The sequence below is a fragment of the Macaca fascicularis genome, chromosome 6, assembly GCF_037993035.2.
Source record: "Macaca fascicularis isolate 582-1 chromosome 6, T2T-MFA8v1.1".
In the NCBI taxonomy this organism is placed as follows: domain Eukaryota; kingdom Metazoa; phylum Chordata; class Mammalia; order Primates; family Cercopithecidae; genus Macaca; species Macaca fascicularis.
Genome location: NC_088380.1, coordinates 147,805,909 through 147,826,713, shown reverse-complemented (window position 1 = coordinate 147,826,713; position 20,805 = coordinate 147,805,909). Strand labels below are relative to the sequence as shown.

General features: G+C 44.7%; 1 protein-coding gene and 1 pseudogene across 6 annotated transcripts in view; one reads left to right on the top strand and one right to left on the bottom strand.

Annotated features, from left to right (window-relative positions):
• The window catches only part of LOC102120633 (protocadherin gamma-C4), a 188,318-nt gene that overhangs the window by 158,668 nt on the left and 8,845 nt on the right, over positions 1-20,805 (bottom strand). The window contains exons 1-2 of one of the 6 annotated variants that reach the window (XM_065545911.1): positions 13,032-15,665; positions 5,496-5,695 (exon numbers count right to left, since the gene is read on the bottom strand). The exons of 1 other annotated variant lie outside the window; for it this stretch is intronic. In XM_065545911.1, coding sequence (XP_065401983.1) covers positions 5,687-5,695; positions 13,032-15,455 — 2,433 coding nt within the window. In that variant the 5' untranslated portion in view covers positions 15,456-15,665 and the 3' untranslated portion in view covers positions 5,496-5,686. Of the gene's footprint in view, positions 1-2,739; positions 5,353-5,495; positions 5,696-7,629; positions 10,198-13,031; positions 15,666-18,059; positions 20,674-20,805 lie in introns of those variants that run through there. 4 more of the 6 variants (XM_015452033.3, XM_015452035.3, XM_065545909.1 and 1 more) reach the window with 4 other exon arrangements.
• On the top strand, positions 1,092-1,607 carry LOC107130083 (large ribosomal subunit protein uL23 pseudogene; annotated as a pseudogene).

Below are 20,805 nucleotides of genomic sequence, written 5' to 3'. Positions count from 1 at the left end.
AAAAGGTGCATTCATCCCTGCTTTAGATGAGGAGAATTGCTTTCACAGGGGAAATGAGTGTTAACGTTTCTTGGGTATCCTTCTGGAGATATGTTTTACATAGTGCAACGGATTTGTATAAATATTCTGTCTCCTTCTTTACACAAATGTAAGCATACAACATACCATGTTCTTCACATTGCTTTTATATTTGTTATATCTTAAAGATCATATCAGTACACAGAGAGCTTTCCCATTTATTTTTATAGTTATCTAGTGGCCCATAATATAGTTATCTAGTAGTCCATAATATGAATATACAACAATTTGTTTAATCAACATTGTTATTTACTAAAAGAAACTCACTGCCCATTCTAACAAAAACACATTTTTTAAAAAATTTGATTTTAGGTTATAAGTTATCTACTGCTTTCCTAGGCCTTTAAAACGTATGGCACTCTCATTCTGGAACATATTCCTAATGCCAACACCTGAATATGCTTGACACAGTTTCAGGCCAATTGAGCATTTCCAAATTATATTTTATGGCTTAATTACTTTAAACAATCTCTCCTCAGATGTGAGTTGTCTCTCAACATTCACTTGTTATTTCTGCTTTCTGCTTACCAACCTAGGTAACTGCATATCATATTCCAGCTTACTCTACATATTGCACCACAACTTTCTATGAATACAAAACCATGTAGAAACTAAAACTCTCCTTTGTAAATCAAATTGAGGCATATTCCACAGTCTATCACTACAACTTCCAGTTATCAAATTACACTAATTTGTGTAAGCATATGCATTCATGAATTTTGAATTAACTCACAGAACTAAATGAAAGCACAAAGAACAAAAGTGTTGTATATCCCCTACACACAAAATATTTTCCCACATATAAAATAATCCCAGAGCCACATGGTGACAGAAATATCTGATAGCAATTTGTAGCAATAGGGATGAGGCCAACTTACTAAGCAGCATAAATCATATCAGTCCAGAACCCCAGTAACTCAACCTTTGAAAGAGGCTCACATGATGAAAAGAGAAAAGACTCCAAAAACTTATATTTTTCCTTAGAAATCAAGAAAGTCTCGCCTTTTCACAAGATGGCACCAAAAGCGAAGAAGGAAGCTCCTGTCCCTCCTAAAGCCGAAGCCAAAGCGAAGGCTTTAAAGGCCAAGAAGGCAGTGTTGAAAGGTGTCCACAGCCACAAAAAAAAAGAAGACCCGCACGTCACCCACCTTCCGGCGGCTCAAGACACTGCGACTCCAGAGACAGCCCAAATATCCTCGGAAGAGCGCCCCGAGGAGAAACAAGCTTGACCACTATGCTATCATCAAGTTTCCGCTGACCACTGAGTCTACTATGAAGAAGATAGAAGACTACAACACACTTGTGTTCATTGTGGATGTTAAAGCCAACAAGCACCAGATTAAACAGGCTGTGAAGAAGCTCTATGACATTGATGTGGTCAAGGTCAACACCCTGATTCGGCCTGATGGAGAGAAAAAGGCATATGTTTGACTGGCTCCTGATTATGATGCTTCGGATGTTGCCAACAAAATTGGGATCATCTAAACTGAGTCCAGCTGCCTAATTCTAAATATATATATATATATATATATATATATATATCTTTTCAACAACAACAACAACAAAAGAAATCAAGAAAGTCCCAATAGTGATGTCATGATAGGCAATTTAAAAATTATTAAAGTTACTTCTAGAATCTACTTAAATATGAGTGAAATTAACTTTGAAATATTTCTCATAATCACAAGAGTGCACCAAAGGAATCACGTATAGTCACCGCTGGTGCATCTCAGAACAGCAACAAGAAAATATTTGAAATGTAACAGTTCATTGAGAAAATATCCTGTTAAAGTTATATCTAAAAGTTAAACTCATAAGTTTTCAGTATTCTTAAATTGATGTTGCCTATTATAATGCAAAATACCCTTTCAAGGAAGGAAAAGTAAACTTCAAGTAAAGCATGGTACAGTGTAAAAATAGGAAATTAAAAAATCCTCAGTCCAGATCCAATAATAACTTCATGAGAAAGAATATTGTAAACCTGAATTTACACAATTGCCTTCTATTTCACAGGTCTCTTGTATCTTTGCAGTAACACCTAAAGGAAAAGGAAATTTATTCTTTATTTTATTTTACTTTATTTTATTTTACTTCTTGGAGACAGAGGCTTGCTCTGTCACCCAGGCTGGAGTACAGTGGCATGATCTCAGCTCATTGCAACCTCTGCCTCCCAGGTTCCAGCAATTCTCATGTCTCAGCCTCCAGGGTAGCTGGGACTACAGGCGTGCACCACCACGCCCGGCTAACTTTTTGTATTTTAGTAGAGACTGGGTTTCACCATGTTGCCTGGACTGGTCTCAAACTCCTGAGCTCAGGCAATCCACCCTCCTCACACTCCCAAAGTGCTAGGATTACAGGTGTGAGCCACCGCACCCAGCACAGAAAAGGACATTTAAGGAAATGAGGTGGTTTAGAGTTGTAAAATTAGAAAATTCTGGCTGAAACTACAACTGAATGAAGACCAAAAAGGATAATAAACAACATTTTTGTGTGGTAAAGACTGTTGGTCATTACTGAAGGGTCATCCACCAGTTCTCTTTACAGCAATAAAATATTAAAAGAGGCACCTTTATTTGATATATTACATATGTAATAGGAGACATTTACACAACTCTTTGTCTATATTTCAGTGTGGTATGATCTATTATAAGATTGACTCACCTGAAGATTAAGGTCTCCTTTTGTTTCAAGTAAATCCTGAGTTATCAGAAGAGGCTCGCTTTTCTCACAGCTCTCCTGGCTGATGAGCGTGTCTGCATAGTTGGGCTGGGGGAAGATCAGATGACTCTTCCTCGAGTCCGCGGTGAGGGAGACCTCGTGGGAGTAGGTCTGCAGGAAAGCCCGAACCCCGTCCACGCCCACAAAGTGCGAGGCAGGCACACCTGCCAACCTGCTGCCTTCAGCGTGAAGCAGGCGTGACTTGTGCCAGCGTCTCAGCTTGAGTGCTAGCAGCACCGTGACAAAAGCCAGGAAGATGCAGGAGACAGCGGCCACTGCCACCACGAGATAGAGTGTGAGGCCCGAGTCATCTGGGTCTGCTGAAGGCTTGAGGCTGCCCAAGTCAGCCAGGACATCTGGGATGCTGTTGGCCACAGCCACAGTGAGTGTGACAGTGGCCGAGAGAGGGGGCTGGCCATGGTCCTGGACGACCACTACAAGGCTCTGCTTGAGCGCATCTCTGTCCAGCAGGGCCCGTGCAGTGCGCACCTCACCTGTGTGCAGCCCCACTGCAAATAGTCCCGGCTCGCTGGCCTTGAGTAGGCGGTAGGACAGCCAGGCATTCTGGCCTGAGTCTCTGTCCACTGCCACCACTTTGGTCACCAGGTAGCCGGAATCTGCGGAGCGGGGTGCCAGCTCCACACCAGTGGAGCCATCTGTAGGGAAGGTGGGGTACAGGATCTCAGGGACATTGTCGTTCTGGTCCAGCACAAAGAGGCTCACTGACACATTGCTGCTGAGTGGAGGGTCTCCACTGTCACTGGCTGTCACCAGTAGCTGCAGGTCTCTAAGCTGCTCATAGTCGAAGGAGCGAAGTGCATATAGGATCCCAGTATTGGAGTTGATGGAGACATAGGAGGACAGGGGTGCATCCTGGAAGGTGTCTTCGGCCAGGGAGTAAGTGATTAGGGCATTGTCACCACTGTCAGGGTCTTGAGCAGTCATAGATAAGATGGAGGCTCCTCTGGGGTTGTTTTCAGGAATGTAGGCAGAGTAGGAAGCATGAGGGAAAGTAGGTGGGTTGTCATTGATGTCCATCACCTGCAGTGAAATATGAGTTTCTGTAGACAGTGGAGGAATTCCCTGGTCAGTTGCAGTTACAGTGATGTTATATTCTGAGACTTCTTCCCTGTCCAGTGTTCTGTGTGTCAACAACCGATAATAATTTTCATAGGTCTTTTCAAGTGTGAATGGCAGATTATCTGGAATAGAACATGTGACTAGGCCATTTCCTCCTGAGTCACTGTCATGCACGTTGAAAAGTGCAATTACTGTACCCGGGGAAGAAGTTTCCTGGACTGAGCTGGTGAGAGATGTAACTGTGACTTCTGGTGCGTTGTCATTTTCATCCAGAACTGTCACCAGTACCTTGCTTCTAGCCCGGAGACCAGGCCCATCATGGGCTTCTACATCTATGTCATAGAATCCAGAGTCCTCATAATCTAGATCCCCCAATATTGTTATATCCCCACTCAGAGAATTTAACTGAAATAGCTGTGATATTTTGTCTCTTACTTTCCGGAAAGAATACGTCACGTCTCCATTGGCTCCTTCATCTGGATCAGTGGCTTTTACGGTGAGTAGCCGAGTGCCTACAGGAACGTTCTCACGAACACTTACGTGGTACTTGGGCTGAGTGAACAGGGGAGCATTATCGTTGGTATCCACAAGTATTATGAGAATCCTGGCAGTGCCAGAGCGAACCGGGTCACCTCCGTCGAAGGCGGTGAGAACGAGGTGGTGAACCGCCTCTTCCTCGCGATCTAGAGCACGTTCCAGCACCAGCTCTGGGTACTTAATCCCATCGGCCCCGCTTTGCACGTCCAGGGAAAAGTAACCGTTTGAGTTGAGCTGGTAACCCTGCAGGCAGTTTACCCCTACATCCGGATCAAAAGCTTCAGGAAGAGGAAATCTTGTCCCAGGATTTTCATTTTCAGCAACTTTTATTTCCCTCTGTTCTGCCCCAAAACTGGGTGGGTTATCATTAACATCGATTATTTCCACCTCTACCCGCAAAATCTTCACTGTATCTTCTAGGAGAATCTCCAGTATTGTCACACAGTTTGGAGATCTGTCGCAAAGCTCCTCCCGGTCTATCCTACCCGCGGTGACCAAACTGCCGCTGCGCGGGTTCAGGGCGAAAAGCTGCGTCCTACCTCTGGAGACGATGCGGACTCCGCGCTCCACCAGCTCCCGGGGCGCCAACCCCAGGTCCTTGGCGATGTTGCCCACCACTGAGCCTTCTTCCTGCTCCTCTAACACCGAGTAGCGGATCTGTTCGGCCCTAATTTCCCCCAGAACCCCCAGGAGAAGGCAGATTTGGAGCAGCCGGGTGCGGTCTGGGCTAGCAGGAGGCGCCGCCATTACAACCCCGCCGCGGAGTCGCCTGTGCTTTGGTTTTCCCTCTGTCGAGGCCTGAGGAGCCCCAGGATATTCTGGGTCCAAAATAAAGTGCATTCACAGCCGGAGCTCTCAGGGCTTCCGCTTGAAGCTTTCATAAAGCTCCAGAGCCAGTGCTTTGTGCTGCAGCAATCTTGTGATTCTGATTAAATTTCTGGTTTGTCTTTTCCCCCGATTGGTGAACAGCGACACCCAGAGTCTAAACCTGTTACTGCAATTTATTCTTGGTAAAAAAAGTTTACTTTTTATACACGTTTTCTATTCCTATTTCTCCCAAGATAATAAAAGTCAAATTCCTGTTTTTGATTTGCAACGAAAATTCAAGAATGATCCAAATCTTCCTGTACAATAAACTTTATAAAGTTATTTATTTTCTTAGAGAAAATATGACGATTTTTTTTTCTAAGAATGTGTTCTCCATCTTTTCAGTTTTCATCTTGTTCATCCCCACAGCCCATTCTCAGTACTGTGTACTGTGTGAGGGACATACTTATCTCTCCTAAAGAGAAAGGTGGACTTGAAAAATGGAGGAGACGATAAGTGAAAAGACAGTGGGACAGGAACTTGGAGGTTCGGCTTTAGTCCCAATTTATGCAGTAACAAGTTTCCTTACTTGAGTTGACCCTCTAGAACCTGGGGCAATGCTTCAATTCATTTGCAAAAAACCCACCTACTGTTTAAGAGTTAGCCTTACCCCTGTACGAATGAGAGTGACAAATACAATAATAGGTTTGGGAAGAGAATTTGCTTCTTAATTTTGTATACAATACATTCTTGGCCACAAGCTATGCATATGACTATCTTGTTTACAATGTGTTCTCAATCTTTAGAACAATACCTTTCATAGAGTAGTAACTTTTTAATGAAGCCTTTCAATGTTTCATGAATGACCGGTTCAAATGCAAAGCCTAAAACAATGGATAAATAACTCTGATCTTAAAAATAAAAAAGAAATAAAAAGAAAAGTTAGACTGAAGAACTATAAAGTGCAGATAATAGTTTAGTAATTTTTTCACATGACACATTCAGTATTATTTTACTACAATTTCTAACTTTACTTTAGCTTTCACTTTAGAAATAGCCAGTAAAATGAAATGTTTTGGTAGCTGAACATGGATTATCATTGCACGTGCCATCGCTTTCTTGCTTATGAATACTTACAGTAATTTACTAATCTGAGAAAATTTGAGATAAAGCAGTACATCAGTTCTTAAGCTTATTCCTCACTTAACAAGTAGCAGTAGAAATGACTCATACAAAAGTGCATTAGCTATACAGAATTTTAAAACCTCAGACTTTGAGAGAGTAGATTAAAGGTGCTTTTCACAATCCTCAAAGACTGCACAAACTCCGGATGATTGAGAAGTGAAATAAGATGTTTGGAAATAAATTTGACAGTATGCATTAAAAAAACTCAACATGTTTATAGATTTAACTAATTCCTCAGAAATCTATACTAAAGAAACAAGAAGTATGGAGAATGCTTTATAAACCCAAATGTTCATTACAGTCCTTGTTTTAATAGAGACAAAATAGAAAGAGCATAAAAATAAATCATTTAGGAATGGTTAAAAATTATGAAATATCATTGACTGAAATTATACAGTGGGAATAATATTGACCCAAAGTTAGTGATGCAAATGTAAAATTGGACAATATTTGCTACTTGTGATGAGACAAAGTGTTAAGAGTCTTAATAATTGGAAGGCTGTGTTAAATACACATGCTGCTGCAAAAAGACAAACTAGAATGTAATTGATGAAGATGAACATAAACTTTAACTTTGGTGGGAAGAACTCTAAATACATTTATAAAGAGCTAAGAATAAGATGACTTGAAAATATCCAGTATCGCATACCAATTAAGAAAAGGCACTGCTATTATTAAGAGTGTTAACATCTAGGAAACAGGTCTCTTTAGCAATATTTGCCAACCATACAGAAATGCCAACAGTAAAGATTGAAAATTAAATTGCCAAGACTACTGAGCAATCAAGAAAGCAATCTCCATCTATCCAATACCCCCTCCCCCAGTAGATACTGTCACTAGAACAATGAAAGAAAATCAAAATTACTTATGCACCAATGAGAAGAAAATGTAATATATAATTTTTTTTTTTTTTTTAAGACAGGGTTTCCCTCCTGTCACCCAGGCTGGAGTGCAGTGGCACACTACAATCTCCACCTCCCGGGTTCAAGCGATCCTCCTGTCTCAGCTTCCGGAGTAACTGGGACTACAGGCACGTGCTACCACACCCAAATAATTTTTGTATTTCTAGTAGACGGGGTTTTACCATCTTGGCTATGCTGGTCTCAAACTCCTGACCTCAAGTGATCCACCTGCCTCAGCCTGGTTAAGTGCTGGGATTACAGGCTTGAGCCACCCGCTCCCGGCCGCAATATATAAAATTTAACTAGATTTGCAGAAACTCACGTGCGAAGACAAAGAAGGGTCATAAGCGACTTTGTGATCTTCATTACTGGCACATACAATCATAGAAGGATCATCACACAGCAGATCCTGAGGGGGAGTCATTTCAGGTGTCAGGTTGAGAAAATTGAACTCTGTCTTTGCAGAATGAGAGGCAACACATAGATTGTAGGAATAGGGCAAAGTCCCCTCGCTGTGGTTGGGAGGAACCCGTGGCCCAGACTTGGAGCAGAGACCCGTTTGAAAATAGCCCTCAGTGTTGAGGCTGGAGGAACGTCGCAGGCGCAGGGCGATCGCCAGAATTACCGCGAGGAGAAAGAGCACTGAGATCAAGGCCAAGGCCACCACCAGGTAAAACTGCAGTTCCGTCTGGGGGTCAGAGGGCTCAGGGCTGCCGCTAAGGTCTGGCAATACCTCTTGCAGGCTATCCGCGAAGATTAGGTGCAGCGTGGCGGTGGCGGAGAGTGGCGGCTGTCCTCCATCACGCACAGCGACCAGCAGGCGCTGGCGGGCCGCGTCCCTCTCGCCCAAGGCACGCGCTGTGCGCACCTCACCCGTGCGCAGCCCCAGGCTGAAGAGCCCGGGCTCGCTGGCCTGCAGCACGTGGTAGGACAGCCAAGCGTTGTGTCCCGAGTCTGCGTCCACCGCCACCACCTTGGTCACCAGGTAGCCAGGCTCTGCGGCGCGTGGCACCATATCGAAAAGTGCAGAGCCATCAGACCCCAGCGCGGGGTACAGCACCCGCGGCGCATTGTCATTGAGATCGCCCACCAACACTCGCAGGCTCACGTTGGCGCTGAGCGCGGGGGAGCCCTGGTCGCAAGCCTGCAGTGTGAGCTCGAAGGCGCGCAACTGCTCGTGGTCGAAGGCGCGCTGCGCAAACACCACCCCGCTCTGCGCGCTCACGGACACGTAGGACAACAGCTCCTGCGGCTCCAGGTCACTGGCCAGAATAGAGTAGGAGACGCTGCCGTTGGGTCCCAAATCCGGGTCGGAGGCGCTCACTTGTGCAATAGAGGCTCCAGGTGGGTTGTTCTCAGCCACATGGACCACGTAGGAGGCCTGATGGAAAACAGGTGCATTGTCGTTGATGTCGGAGATGTGCAGGGTGATGCTTGTCCTGGAGGAAAGGGATGGTTTGCCCTTGTCGGTGGCTATGATTGTGACGTTGTAGTCTGCTGTCTGCTCCCGGTTTAGGGCTCCACCAATCACCATCTTGTAAAAATTCTTCGAGGTGGATTCTAATTTGAAAGGAACTTCTTCCTGAATATAGCATGTCACCATGCCATTTTGCCCAGAATCCTTGTCTCGCACTTTTATGAGGGCTATTACAGTTCCAAGGTCTGAATCCTCTGGAATCTGGTTAGAGAAGGACATGAATGTCACCTCAGGGGCATTGTCATTCTCATCAACGATTTCTATTTGAACATTACAGTGAGCTGTGTGTACTCCTCCATCCTTGGCTTCTACACCCAACACATATCTACTTGTTTCTTCAAAGTCCAATGTGCCATTGGTTGTGATGTCGCCGGTATTTGGATTGAGATTGAAGAGGCTGGTACTTATTGGGGAATTGAGGAAGGCATAGGTGATCTCTGCATTAATGCCCTCATCCTGGTCTGTGGCCATCACCCGCAGCACGGAGGTTCCCCACGGCACGTTTTCTTGGAGGCTAACCCTGTATACATCCTGGCTAAACATGGGAGCATTATCATTGGCATCGGTGACTCGGATCCAGATGTGGGTGGTGCCGCTTAGAGGCGGGTCCCCGCCATCCATGGCAGTCAAGATTAAGCGATGAGAGCTCTGATGTTCCCTGTCTAGAGGTTTTTCCAGCAGTAATTCCGGATATTTACTTCCATCAGGACTTTCCTTCGTTGACAGAGAGAAGTATTGATTGGGGTTGATGGTGTATATCTTCAGTGAATTGCCGTCCACATCTGCATCTTGCGCAGAATCCAGAGAGAATTTTACCCCGGGTAAGGCTGACTCACAAATTTCTAAGTTAATGCCTTTTGCAACGAAACGTGGTGCATTGTCATTAATATCTTGGATTACAACAACCACGTGGAAAACATTCATTGGGTTTTCAGAGACCGTTTCGAATTCTAGTGCACACTCAAGTTTCCTTCCGCAAATCTTCTCTCGATCTATCCTACCGTTCACTAACAAATCCCCGCTCTCCAAACTAACGTTGAAATAATCCTCTGCACTAACCCGCAGTTTTCGAGTTGGCAACTCCTGGACACTGAGCCCCAGATCCTTAGCAAGGTTCCCCACCCGTGAGCCGTTGGCTAGCTCCTCTGGAATCGTGTATCGGATCTGCTGGGAGATGGCCCCGCAGAACAAAGACAGCAGAAAGGGAAACAGTACCTGACTTTTCATCGTTTCGGCTTCTCTGACTCTCTGCATTTCAGGAACTCTCCGCGGAGCTTCTTTTCTCTGGGATGTTTTTTTAAAAAGCAATGACAGCACCCTGGACTTCTGTAATTTGAGCGTAAGACTTATCAGGCGCTCGAGGGTGAACAGGGGCAGCGTCCGTCCTCAGTGCACCGGACAAGGCAGGAAGGCACCCTGCCTGACGCTCCTGCAGAATTGAGACGCCTTCACTTCCTTTTGGTCGACAGCGGCGCCCAGAGGCTGTCTTGGAAAACTGCACAGTGCCCAGCTATTTATCCTCAAAGCGCAACCTCTTGAATCTATGTACCCTGTCTTTAATTTGCTGGAAGGAACCAAATACTCACATTTCCCCCTTTACATTTCAATTTTCTAGTTTGTCATCATCACATAAGGGTCTTCATCATTTTGTATTCTTTTTTCATTTAAAAAAGTCACAAGGCACACAGTCATTTTTTTCAGTTTTGGGGGCAAAAAAAATCTTCAGTGATTTCACTATATTTATAAACTCTGGCATGACTGCTGTATCCATATAAGTGAATTAATAATTTTTATTTATATTTTTAGTGGACTAAAATACCTACCTTTCTGTAAATTCATTGGAATAAGTTCCCTTATCTAGTATTTTAAATCTCTCCATATATATGTTATCAAGTCAGTAATACTTTTCAAAGATAGTTTTTGCAAAAAAGAGGAAATCACAGCCTTACGATTATGTTAATATATTTCTCTTCTTTATAAAATATAGATAATATTTCCAGTTAAGTAGGGCAAAGTCTGATATTTTGTTAAAAGGGCAAATTTAGTATTGGGGTACACACACATGCTTTTATGAAGTGGAATTTCATATAATGTATATTTGTTTTATGAAACCAGTGTTTCTTTTTTAAATGAATGTATATGAAATACTCTAGGCTGTGTGCAGCGACCTGTGATCCCAGCACTTTGGGAGGCCAACATGGGAAGAACACATGAGGTCAGGAGTTTAAGACCAGCCTGGCCAACATGGTGCAAGCCGTTTCTACTAAAAAAATAAAAATTAGCTGGGCATGGTGGCAGGTACCTGTAACCCCAGCTACTTGGGAGGTTGAGGCAGGAGAATCGCTTAATCCAGGAGGTAGAGTTTGCAGTGAGCTGAGATCATGCCACTGAAGTCCATCCTGGGTGACAGAGCAAGACTCTGTCTCAAAAACATTCTCTATAATGCCAATTCTCAGCTCCAGCCAACTTAAACCATCAATGAGCAAAACGAGTTTGACTTGACCACTGGTAAATATTGGAGAGGTATTCAGAGTTCTTAGACACCCAATTCTGCAACTTATTCTGTAGTTCCAGGCTTAGAACTCGTCTTGGTTCAAAGCAAATCCCTTTATTTCAAATGCATTACCAAATGAGATCCAACTCAACAATTTATTCTACTATTTTGCAGTGCTCACCCATACTCATACTCCAGTTGAAACAGCCTATTATCTGTTTTCTTAAGATACCTTTTCACTTGTTTCCTTGCATCATGCCTTTATACTTTCTGTTCCTTTTATTATGAACTTCTCCTCCCTTTCTGTTGCAATGGATTCTTGCCCATTCTTCAAAAAAAATAAAAATAAACCCTTTTTAGTGAAAATGGGATGTCCGAGATCTTCCATCACCTGTACAAGTAGGTGGAATTGTGTAGGTTCCATATTCTCAGTGTATTTTCATGACACATATGTAGGCTATATTTCATATAGAATTCTTAGAAATTCTCTTTGAGCATACAAATCCCCCCTGACACTAGCTAATTAACTTTTTTTCTCCTTACAGGGAAAGTGATACTGATACTATAAACTTTTTTTTTTCTAAAAATGATACGTTAAAAGTTACACGCCTTTTTCTTTTGAGACAGGATCATACTATGTTGCCCAAGTAGGTCTCGAAGTCCTAGGCTCAGAAGTCCTCCCCTGGCTATGGGCCTTTTAAATTCTGTGATGTATTTGCATGTTTGAGTGAGAATACACCTTACTCTGCTTACAGCTTTTGTGTTCTGGCCCTGTTGTCTCATACATTTAAATGTGCCTTTTCCTAATATATTGAGGGAGGAATCTATTCTTTCGTTTGGGTTCTAATAAAATATATTTTGGTCTAATTTTGGATGACTCTTTTACATGATTTCATGAATGAAAATAATTTCATAAATTGCAGAATAAGCCAACAATTTCTGGATGAAGAAAGTTGTAGAACATGACAAAAGAAGGGACTTCTATTCCATTGTTGGAAGAGACAGTCTGGAAATCCGCCACAGAGGCTGAGACATATTCCCTTACTTATTTTTAATATCCTTCTCAAGGGCAAGAAATACCACTCCAAGGCTCATAATAGTTTAGGTAGGTGAACTTTCCACCCTCAGGCAAAATGTTGAAATATGAATACACACATAAGCATATACTTTAGGCATACATAACAGGAATTATAGGTAAAACCATTTGATCAGCCTCTACTTTTTCATCTGTCTTGGAAGGAGTTAAACATAATTTAATTTCATGGGCATATAAAATACATTTTATTCATATATATTTTTACTTGTATGTATCAGGATAGGCTATATAGGCTGGAATGACAAACTCCAAAGCACAGGAATTTAAAATGAAAAAGGCCTATTTATCACAGGTATACAGACCAGTGTTGTGGTTCTCTCATCATAGTTACTCAAGGACCCAGGTAGAAGGAGCAGTCACAATTTCAAATAGTAACTTAGAGATCGAAAATTCTCACAATTGCAGATTCCCCTAGGAAGTGACACACTTTACCTCCACTCACAATGTATTATTGTTTCCCTAAGCCCACTCAACCATAATCAGACCAGGGAGTGCAGTCCTACTATAGGCCCAGAAAGAAAGGGGGACAAATATTTAGCCAAAGGACTAATGACAACCTCATGGCTTTATTTCTCAAATACACATGTGTTAAAGCTTTATAATAACCACATTCTCATAATTGTTCTTCATAATATTCAAAGAAATAAATAAACTCACCTGAAGTAGGTTGGAATCTCCTTTCGTTTCAAGTAAATCCTGAGTTACCAGAAGATGCTCGCTTTTCTCACAGCTCTCCTGGCTGATGAGCGTGTCCGCATAGTTGGGCTGGGGGAAAATCAGGTGGCTCTTCCGCGAGTCCGCAGTGAGGGAGACCTCGTGGGAATAGGTCTGCAGGAAAGCCCGCACCCCGTCCACGCCCACAAAGTGCGAGCCGGGCACGCTCGCTAAGCCGCCTCCCGAAGCCTGCAGCAGACGTGATTTGTGCCAGCGCCGAAGCCTGAGCGCCAGCAGCACGATGACAAAGGCCAGGAAGACGCAGGAGACCGCGGCCACCGCCACCACCAGGTATAGAGTGAGGTCCGAATCGTTGGGTTTGGCGGAGGGCTCGAGGCTGCCCAGATCGGCCAGGATGTCGGGGATCCTGTCTGCCACGGCCACGGTAAGCGTGACAGTGGCGGAGAGAGGGGGCTGGCCGTGGTCCTGGACGGCCACCACGAGGCTCTGCTTGAGCGCGTCTCTGTCCAGCAGGGCTCGCGCCGTGCGCACCTCGCCCGTGTGCAGCCCCACCGCGAAGAGTCCTGGCTCGCTGGCCTTGAGCAGGTGGTAAGACAGCCAGGCGTTCTGGCCCGAGTCTCTGTCCACCGCCACCACCTTGGTCACCAGGTAGCCGGGCTCTGCGGAGCGGGGCGCCAGCTCCACGCCGGTGGAACCATCTGTGGGGATGGCGGGGTACAGGATCTCGGGCGCATTGTCGTTCTGGTCCAGCACGAACAGGTTCAGCGACACGTTGCTGCTGAGTGGAGGGTTCCCGCTGTCGCTGGCTGTCACCAGTAGTTTCAAGTCTCTAAATTGCTCGTAGTCGAAGGATCGCAGCGCATATAGGACGCCAGTGTTGGAGTTGATGGAGACGTAGGAGGACAGGGGCGCCCCCTGGAGGGTGTCCTCGGTCAATGCATAAGTGATGTGGGCGTTGTCGTTGCTATCTGCGTCCTGGGCCGTCACTGAGAAGATGGAGGCTCCTCTGGGGTTGTTTTCTGGAATGTAGGCGGAGTAGGATAAGTGAGGGAAGGTGGGTGGGTTGTCATTGATGTCAATCACATTCAAGATGATGTGAGTTTCTGTGGACAGTGGCGGGCTTCCCCCATCTGAGGCTCTCAGACTGATGTTATATTCTGACATTTGTTCGCGGTCTAGGGATGTGGCCGTCACTAAGCGGTAATATTGGTCTATTGATTTTTCTAACTTAAATGGCAGATTTCCCAGGACAAAAACTGCAACCTGCCCATTCTGCCCAGAATCTCGGTCATGCACATCGATAAGAGCAATTTCTCTTCCAACGGTGCCCTCTTCTGGGACTGAGCCTGTGAGAGACGTAATTGTAATTTCTGGAGCATTGTCATTCACATCCAGAACCGTGAGTAGAATCTTGGCTCTTGAAAGAAGACCTGGTCCATCCTGTGCTTCAATTTTAATTTCATAGAACATGGCATCCTCATAATCTAGATTTTTTAATATTGATACTTCTCCACTCACTGAGTTGAGATGGAAAATCTCAGCGATTTTCCCAGGCATTTTATCTAGAATATAAGACACTTGAGCGTTGAATCCCTCATCAGGGTCAGTAGCATTCACTGTGAGCAGCCGGGTACCCACAGGCACGTTCTCCCAAACACTTACACGGTACTCAGACTGAGTAAACATTGGTGGGTTGTCATTTGCATCCAGGACTATCACTTGGATGTGCAAGTTGCCAGAGTGGACAGGGTCGCCACCATCAGAGGCAACCAGGACAAGCTGGTGAATTTCTTTTTTCTCACGGTCCAGGGCCTGCTCCAGCACCAGCTCTGGATACTTGGCCCCCTCAGAGACGCTATTCACAGCCAGAGAGAAGTAGTCATTAGGGCTAAGCTTGTAGTTCTGCAGGGAGTTCATGCCTACATCTGGGTCAAAAGCAGTTTTAAGTGGAAATCGGGTTCCAGGAACCGTTAGTTCACCAATTTTTATTTCCAATTCCTCTGTTGGGAAATTAGGAGCATTATCATTAATATCTTTAATTTCTATTTCTACTTCAAAAATTTTCAATTTATCCTCAACCAGGATGTTAAATTTTACCAGACACAGTGGGATCTGAGCGCAGAGCTCCTCCCGGTCTATCCTCTCCGCGGTGACCAAGCTGCCGCTTCGCGGATTCAGAGAGAAAAACTGCGTCCTACCTCTGGAGACGATGCGGACTCCGCGCTCAGCCAGCTCCCGGGGCTTTAACCCCAGGTCTTTAGCGATGTTGCCCACGAAGGAACCTTTATCTTGCTCCTCAGACACCGAGTAGCGGATCTGACCGGATCCTGTTTCACACAGCGTCCCCAGAAGCGCGCACAGCAGGGCCAGTCCTCTGCCATTTCGGAAACTCAGGCATTTGGTCATTTCCTTTTCGGGGAATAGCTTTCTCTGAATTCGGTTCCAGTTTCCCACGACGGACTCCAATCTTATTTTCTCAAGAAACGAAGTATTTTATGGGCCTAATTCACAGGTCAAACCGCTCGTTGACTAAGAGGTGAGGTTGGCAGCCGCCTCGGATTTTCTGAGTCTAATTTGCTGGTTCTTTGCATTGCAGGAGCAAGGAAATGGTGGACTAGTTCTCCAGCTGCGTTCTCCTTCTTGAGTGGTCAACAGCGACACTAAGAGGCCTAACCGTTTACTGCATCCTCTCATACAAACAGATGATTATTTTTGAGTTATCCAAGACCTGAAATCCTTCTTCTCAGAGATAAGAGGACTAGTGTTGATTGAACATAATTGAATTGATATATGTTAAACAGTGTGGCCTCAAGTTATCTTTCTTGGGAATCCATGCACTAACCTTAATGCCACCAATATTGCTTCAGACATAGTGGAGTTAACTGTTTTGAACTGTTCAGTTTAAGAAACACACAGTAACAAAGAACTGGCCCTAAGGACCAACACAACTATTAAAAGACATGACCACCACTTGTTCTTCAACCACTGAATCTGGATAATGTGTTTATTGTTATACTTACTACATTTATCAGGGTTATTTGATATCTTTCACCTTTCCCTCTCTATACTTTTAACTCTCTAAGAGCTGAGAGAAGGAAAAGAAGAAAAGAAGCACACAAAAATATCAGCCATATTTATACATTATATTTCTTTAAGTTTGTTCTTGGTGACCTGATAACTTAGTTTCAACATTTGTTGTTATTTAATATTCATTAAACAAATACATAATTAGGTGTCAGACAATATGTTTAGGGATTTAAGGTGAACAATATAGACACAGTCACTTCCTTCACAGAGATTATAAGGATATAAAAGCAAACAGGGAATTGTAGCGTACTGAGATAATTACCATAGTGGGAAAAGCCAAGCGGGTTAGGGGGGCCTTCAATTGGGCCTTTAAGGTTAGCAAAGGCTTTCCCAGGAAACATGAGAGGAGTGGATCAGTGAAAAGGCCTGGATGTGGGAGAGAACAGCATGACAATGCCTAGATGTGAGAGCGAATTCACAGCCCCTCAGGGTACTGAAAGAAGTTCGCTTTATTTAAATCTAGACTGTAAGGATGTTTTTTCAAAACCCACTACTAAAACCAGTAGAAATAAGCTTTTATGTTCCAGAATCTCTTTCTCTATAAGTTTCCAAGCACAGAAATATAAACACATATATTTGTCATTTCAATCATGATGCATGACATATCTATGCATAAGGCATTTATTCTTGTGGAGTTACTACACACACTAAAAATAACTGCTTTAATTATCCTGTTTATACTTTATTATTCACTTACAAGTAAAGATATTGTGACATATTATGCCACAGTGAGTTCCAATTTTACTCATAGAGAATTATGTAATAGTAACCAAAACAACACATTGTCTCAGAAAAGATGCAACATAAAGAATCACGGCACTTTGAGAGATACGGTGTCATTCAATAAAAGGCTCAATTGGTACATGATAATTTCCAAATAAAAATTAAAAATTATGCCATTTACATAGAACATTAGTGTGTTTATTGTTCTCTGTTATTAAATACATAACCAACATACAATAGGAAGAGGAATGGGAAAAGAAAATTGTTCAGAGGGGCATTGGGATTGGGTGAGGGATTGGGAACATTTCTAGCAGCTACTGTGAGTAGAAACCTTGAGAAGAGAGATGTATACAAAAGATGGTTCTGGACAATTGTATGATATGAATCTTTTGTATCTTTTCTTTAAGCAAAACTATATTGAGGATATATATTATTTTAAAGATTAAAAGGCACTATGGTTCCCACATATGAGAAAGATAAAAAAAGGAGAAACCTGTTTATTACTACTTTACAACTTTATTATAGAGCAGATGATAAGTCAGTCACTTCTTCAAGAAGCACATAGCTTAGAGACTAATGTGATTTTTAAAACTAAGCCAAAATAAAATGACATAAATTCCGGAAACACTGTAAGGAATGTATATTTCTAAATTTCCATATTTTTAACAGGGAAGGGCATGCAAGTTAAGGAAAACAATTTTGCTGTCAAACTGAGAGAAATATATTAAGACTGAATGAGAAAGAATTAGCCGACTAAGGTGTTTCACTGTTCATATACAGATTCAAATATAAAGTAAAAGTCATATTTTAAAAGAAGAAAGGACTTGAGCAAACATAAACTCCAATCTTTATATTTTTAACAAAGAAAAAAATTGTTGATCCGGGTGGATGAGATGATTTGCCCAGGGGTGAAGAAGAAAGTGTAAGAGACCAGATACCCTAGTCACTCAATGCAGTGCTCTTTGGATAATCATCTATTAACTCCTGGTTTACATTCATTGCACAACGATTCTCGTGTCTCTTCTTCCTCTTACAGCCTGTGAACACTAAGACCTACCAAGAAATAATTCACCAAGGCTCACTTCCTACAACTTGACTCTGCCCTCAAGGAAATACGGGGAACAAAATAGATATAGTAAACAAGTAAGTGAATTACTTCAGCAAACTAGCTTGTACGGATGTTGTGAAAAGATAGATTACCTGAGAAGACGTTTCTTCCCTTTCATCTTCGAGTAGAGATTGAGGTGCTGATAAAAAATCCTTTTTCTCACAGCTCTCCTGGCTGATGAGCGTGTCAGCGTAGTTGGGCTGGGGGAAGATCAGGTGACTCTTCCGCGAGTCCGCAGTGAGAGAGACCTCGTGGGAATAGGTCTGCAGGAAAGCCCGCACCCCATTCACGCCCACAAAGTGGGAGCTGGTCATGCCTGTGAAGCTGCCTCCTGAAGCCTGCATCAGGCGTGATTTGTGCCAGCGCCGAAGCCTGAGCGCCAGCAGCACGATGACAAAGGCCAGGAAGACGCAGGAGACCGCAGCCACTGCCACCACCAGGTATAGAGTGAGGTCCGAATCGTTGGGTTTGGCGGAGGGCTCGAGGCTGCCCAGATCGGCCAGGAGGTCGGGGATCCTGTCTGCCACGGCCACGGTGAGCGTGACAGTGGCGGAGAGAGGGGGCTGGCCGTGGTCCTGGACGGCCACCACGAGGCTCTGCTTGAGCGCGTCTCTGTCCAGCAGGGCTCGCGCCGTGCGCACCTCGCCCGTGTGCAGCCCCACCGCGAAGAGTCCTGGCTCGCTGGCCTTGAGCAGGTGGTAAGACAGCCAGGCGTTCTGGCCCGAGTCTCTGTCCACCGCCACCACCTTGGTCACCAGGTAGCCGGGCTCTGCGGAGCGGGGCGCCAGCTCCACGCCGGTGGAACCATCTGTGGGGATGGCGGGGTACAGGATCTCGGGCGCATTGTCGTTCTGGTCCAGCACGAACAGGCTTACTGATACATTGCTACTGAGTGGAGGGTTCCCGCTGTCCCGCGCCATCACCCACAGTTGCAAGTCTCGAAACTGCTCGTAATCAAAGGAGCGCAGTGCATAGAGGACTCCAGTGTCAGAGTTGATAGAGATGTAAGAGGATAAGGGTGCCCCCTGAACAGTGTCCTCCGCGAAAGAGTAAGTTACATGAGCATTGTCGTTGCTGTCGGGGTCATGGGCCGTCACTGAGAAGACAGAGGCTCCTCTGGGGTTGTTTTCAGGAATGTAGGCGGAGTAGGATGTGCGGGAGAAGGCGGGTGCGTTGTCGTTGATGTCTGCCACCTGGAGCAAAACGTGAGCATCCGTGGACAGGGAGGGGTTCCCTCCATCTTTAGCGGTTAGAGTGATGTTGTAAAAGGAAAACTGTTCCCTGTCAAGGGCTCTGGTTGTAACCAGTCGGTAGTAATTGTCCACTGACTTTTCTAACTTAAAGGGAAGATTCTCAGGGAGTGAACAGGTGATGAATGCATTCTGCCCAGAGTCTCTATCATGTACATTAAAAAGCCCAATTACGGTTCCTGGAGGAGAGTCTTCAGAAACTGAGCTAGTAGCAGATGTTATGTAAAATTCTGGGGCATTGTCATTCACGTCCAGAACCGTAATGATAACCTTCGTTCTGGTTAGAAGGCCCGGACCATCCTGAGCTTCAATATCAATTTCATGGAATGTAGCATCCTCATAATCTAGATCTTTTATGATTGTCAGATCTCCAGATGTTGACTTAAGCTCAAATACCTCTGAGGTTTCTCCAGGGCTTTTCTCTAGAAAATATGCCACTTGAGCGTTGTAGCCCTCATCTGCGTCAGTGGCGGTCACCGTGAGTATCCGGGTGTCCACGGGCGTATTCTCGGGAACGCTTATGCGGTACTCGGGCTGTGTAAAAACAGGCGCGTTGTCGTTCACATCCAGGACCTTCACGCAGATGCGGGAGGTGCCAGATAGCACTGGGTCACCCCCATCAGAAGCCACGAGAACGAGGTGGTGAACAGCCTCTTCCTCGCGGTCCAGAGCGCGCTCCAGCACCAGTTCTGGGTACTTGTTCCCATCAACTCCGCTTCGCACGTCCAGGGAGAAGTGATCATTTAGGTTGAGTGCATACTTCTGAAGGGCGTTCTCACCTACGTCCGCATCATGCGCATTCTTAAGAGGAATCCGGAATCCTGGCGTAGTGGTTTCACTGATTTTTAGCTCCAGTTCCTCTACTCCAAAGCGAGGGGCATTATCGTTAATATCTGTTATTTCCACCTCTACTGAATAAATAGTCAATTTGTCCTCCAGCAGGATGTTAAAATTCAACAGACACGGTGCGCTCTGAGCGCAGAGCTCCTCCCGGTCTATCCTGCTCGCAGTGACCAAGCTGCCGCTTCGCGGGTTCAGAGCAAAGAGCTGGGTCCTACCTCTGGAGACGATGCGGACTCCCCGCTCTGCCAGTGCCAGGGGCTCCAAACCCAAGTCCTTGGCGATGTTGCCTACGAAGGAGCCTCTGTCGATCTCTTCTGGCACAGAATAGCGAATCTGCCCAGCCCTGGCCTCCCACAGGGTCGCCAAAAGGAAGCACAGCAGGACCAGTTTTCTGCAGTGTGGCAACTTTTGCAGAGCCGCCATTTCCTTCCTGTCGCAGTTTTCTCCGAGTCAACTTCCAGCATTCAGTGCGGATTCCAATCTTTATTCCTCAGGCTGTGAGATGACCAGCATTCACAGGACCCAGGTCCCTATGGAGACAAATGGTGGGCTGTTCGACTGAATTTCTTTGGTGCCCTGAAGCTTTAGGGCCAAACCTCCAGCCTGTTGTGCTGTGGGAGGCGTGTTGCTGGATTGGTTGGCTTTGCTGCTTTTTACTCCTTAGGTGGTCAACAGCGACGCTCAGAGGCCTAAATAATTTCTGCACCTGCTCGGGAAAACTTAAGTTACTTCTTGTTTGTTTGCC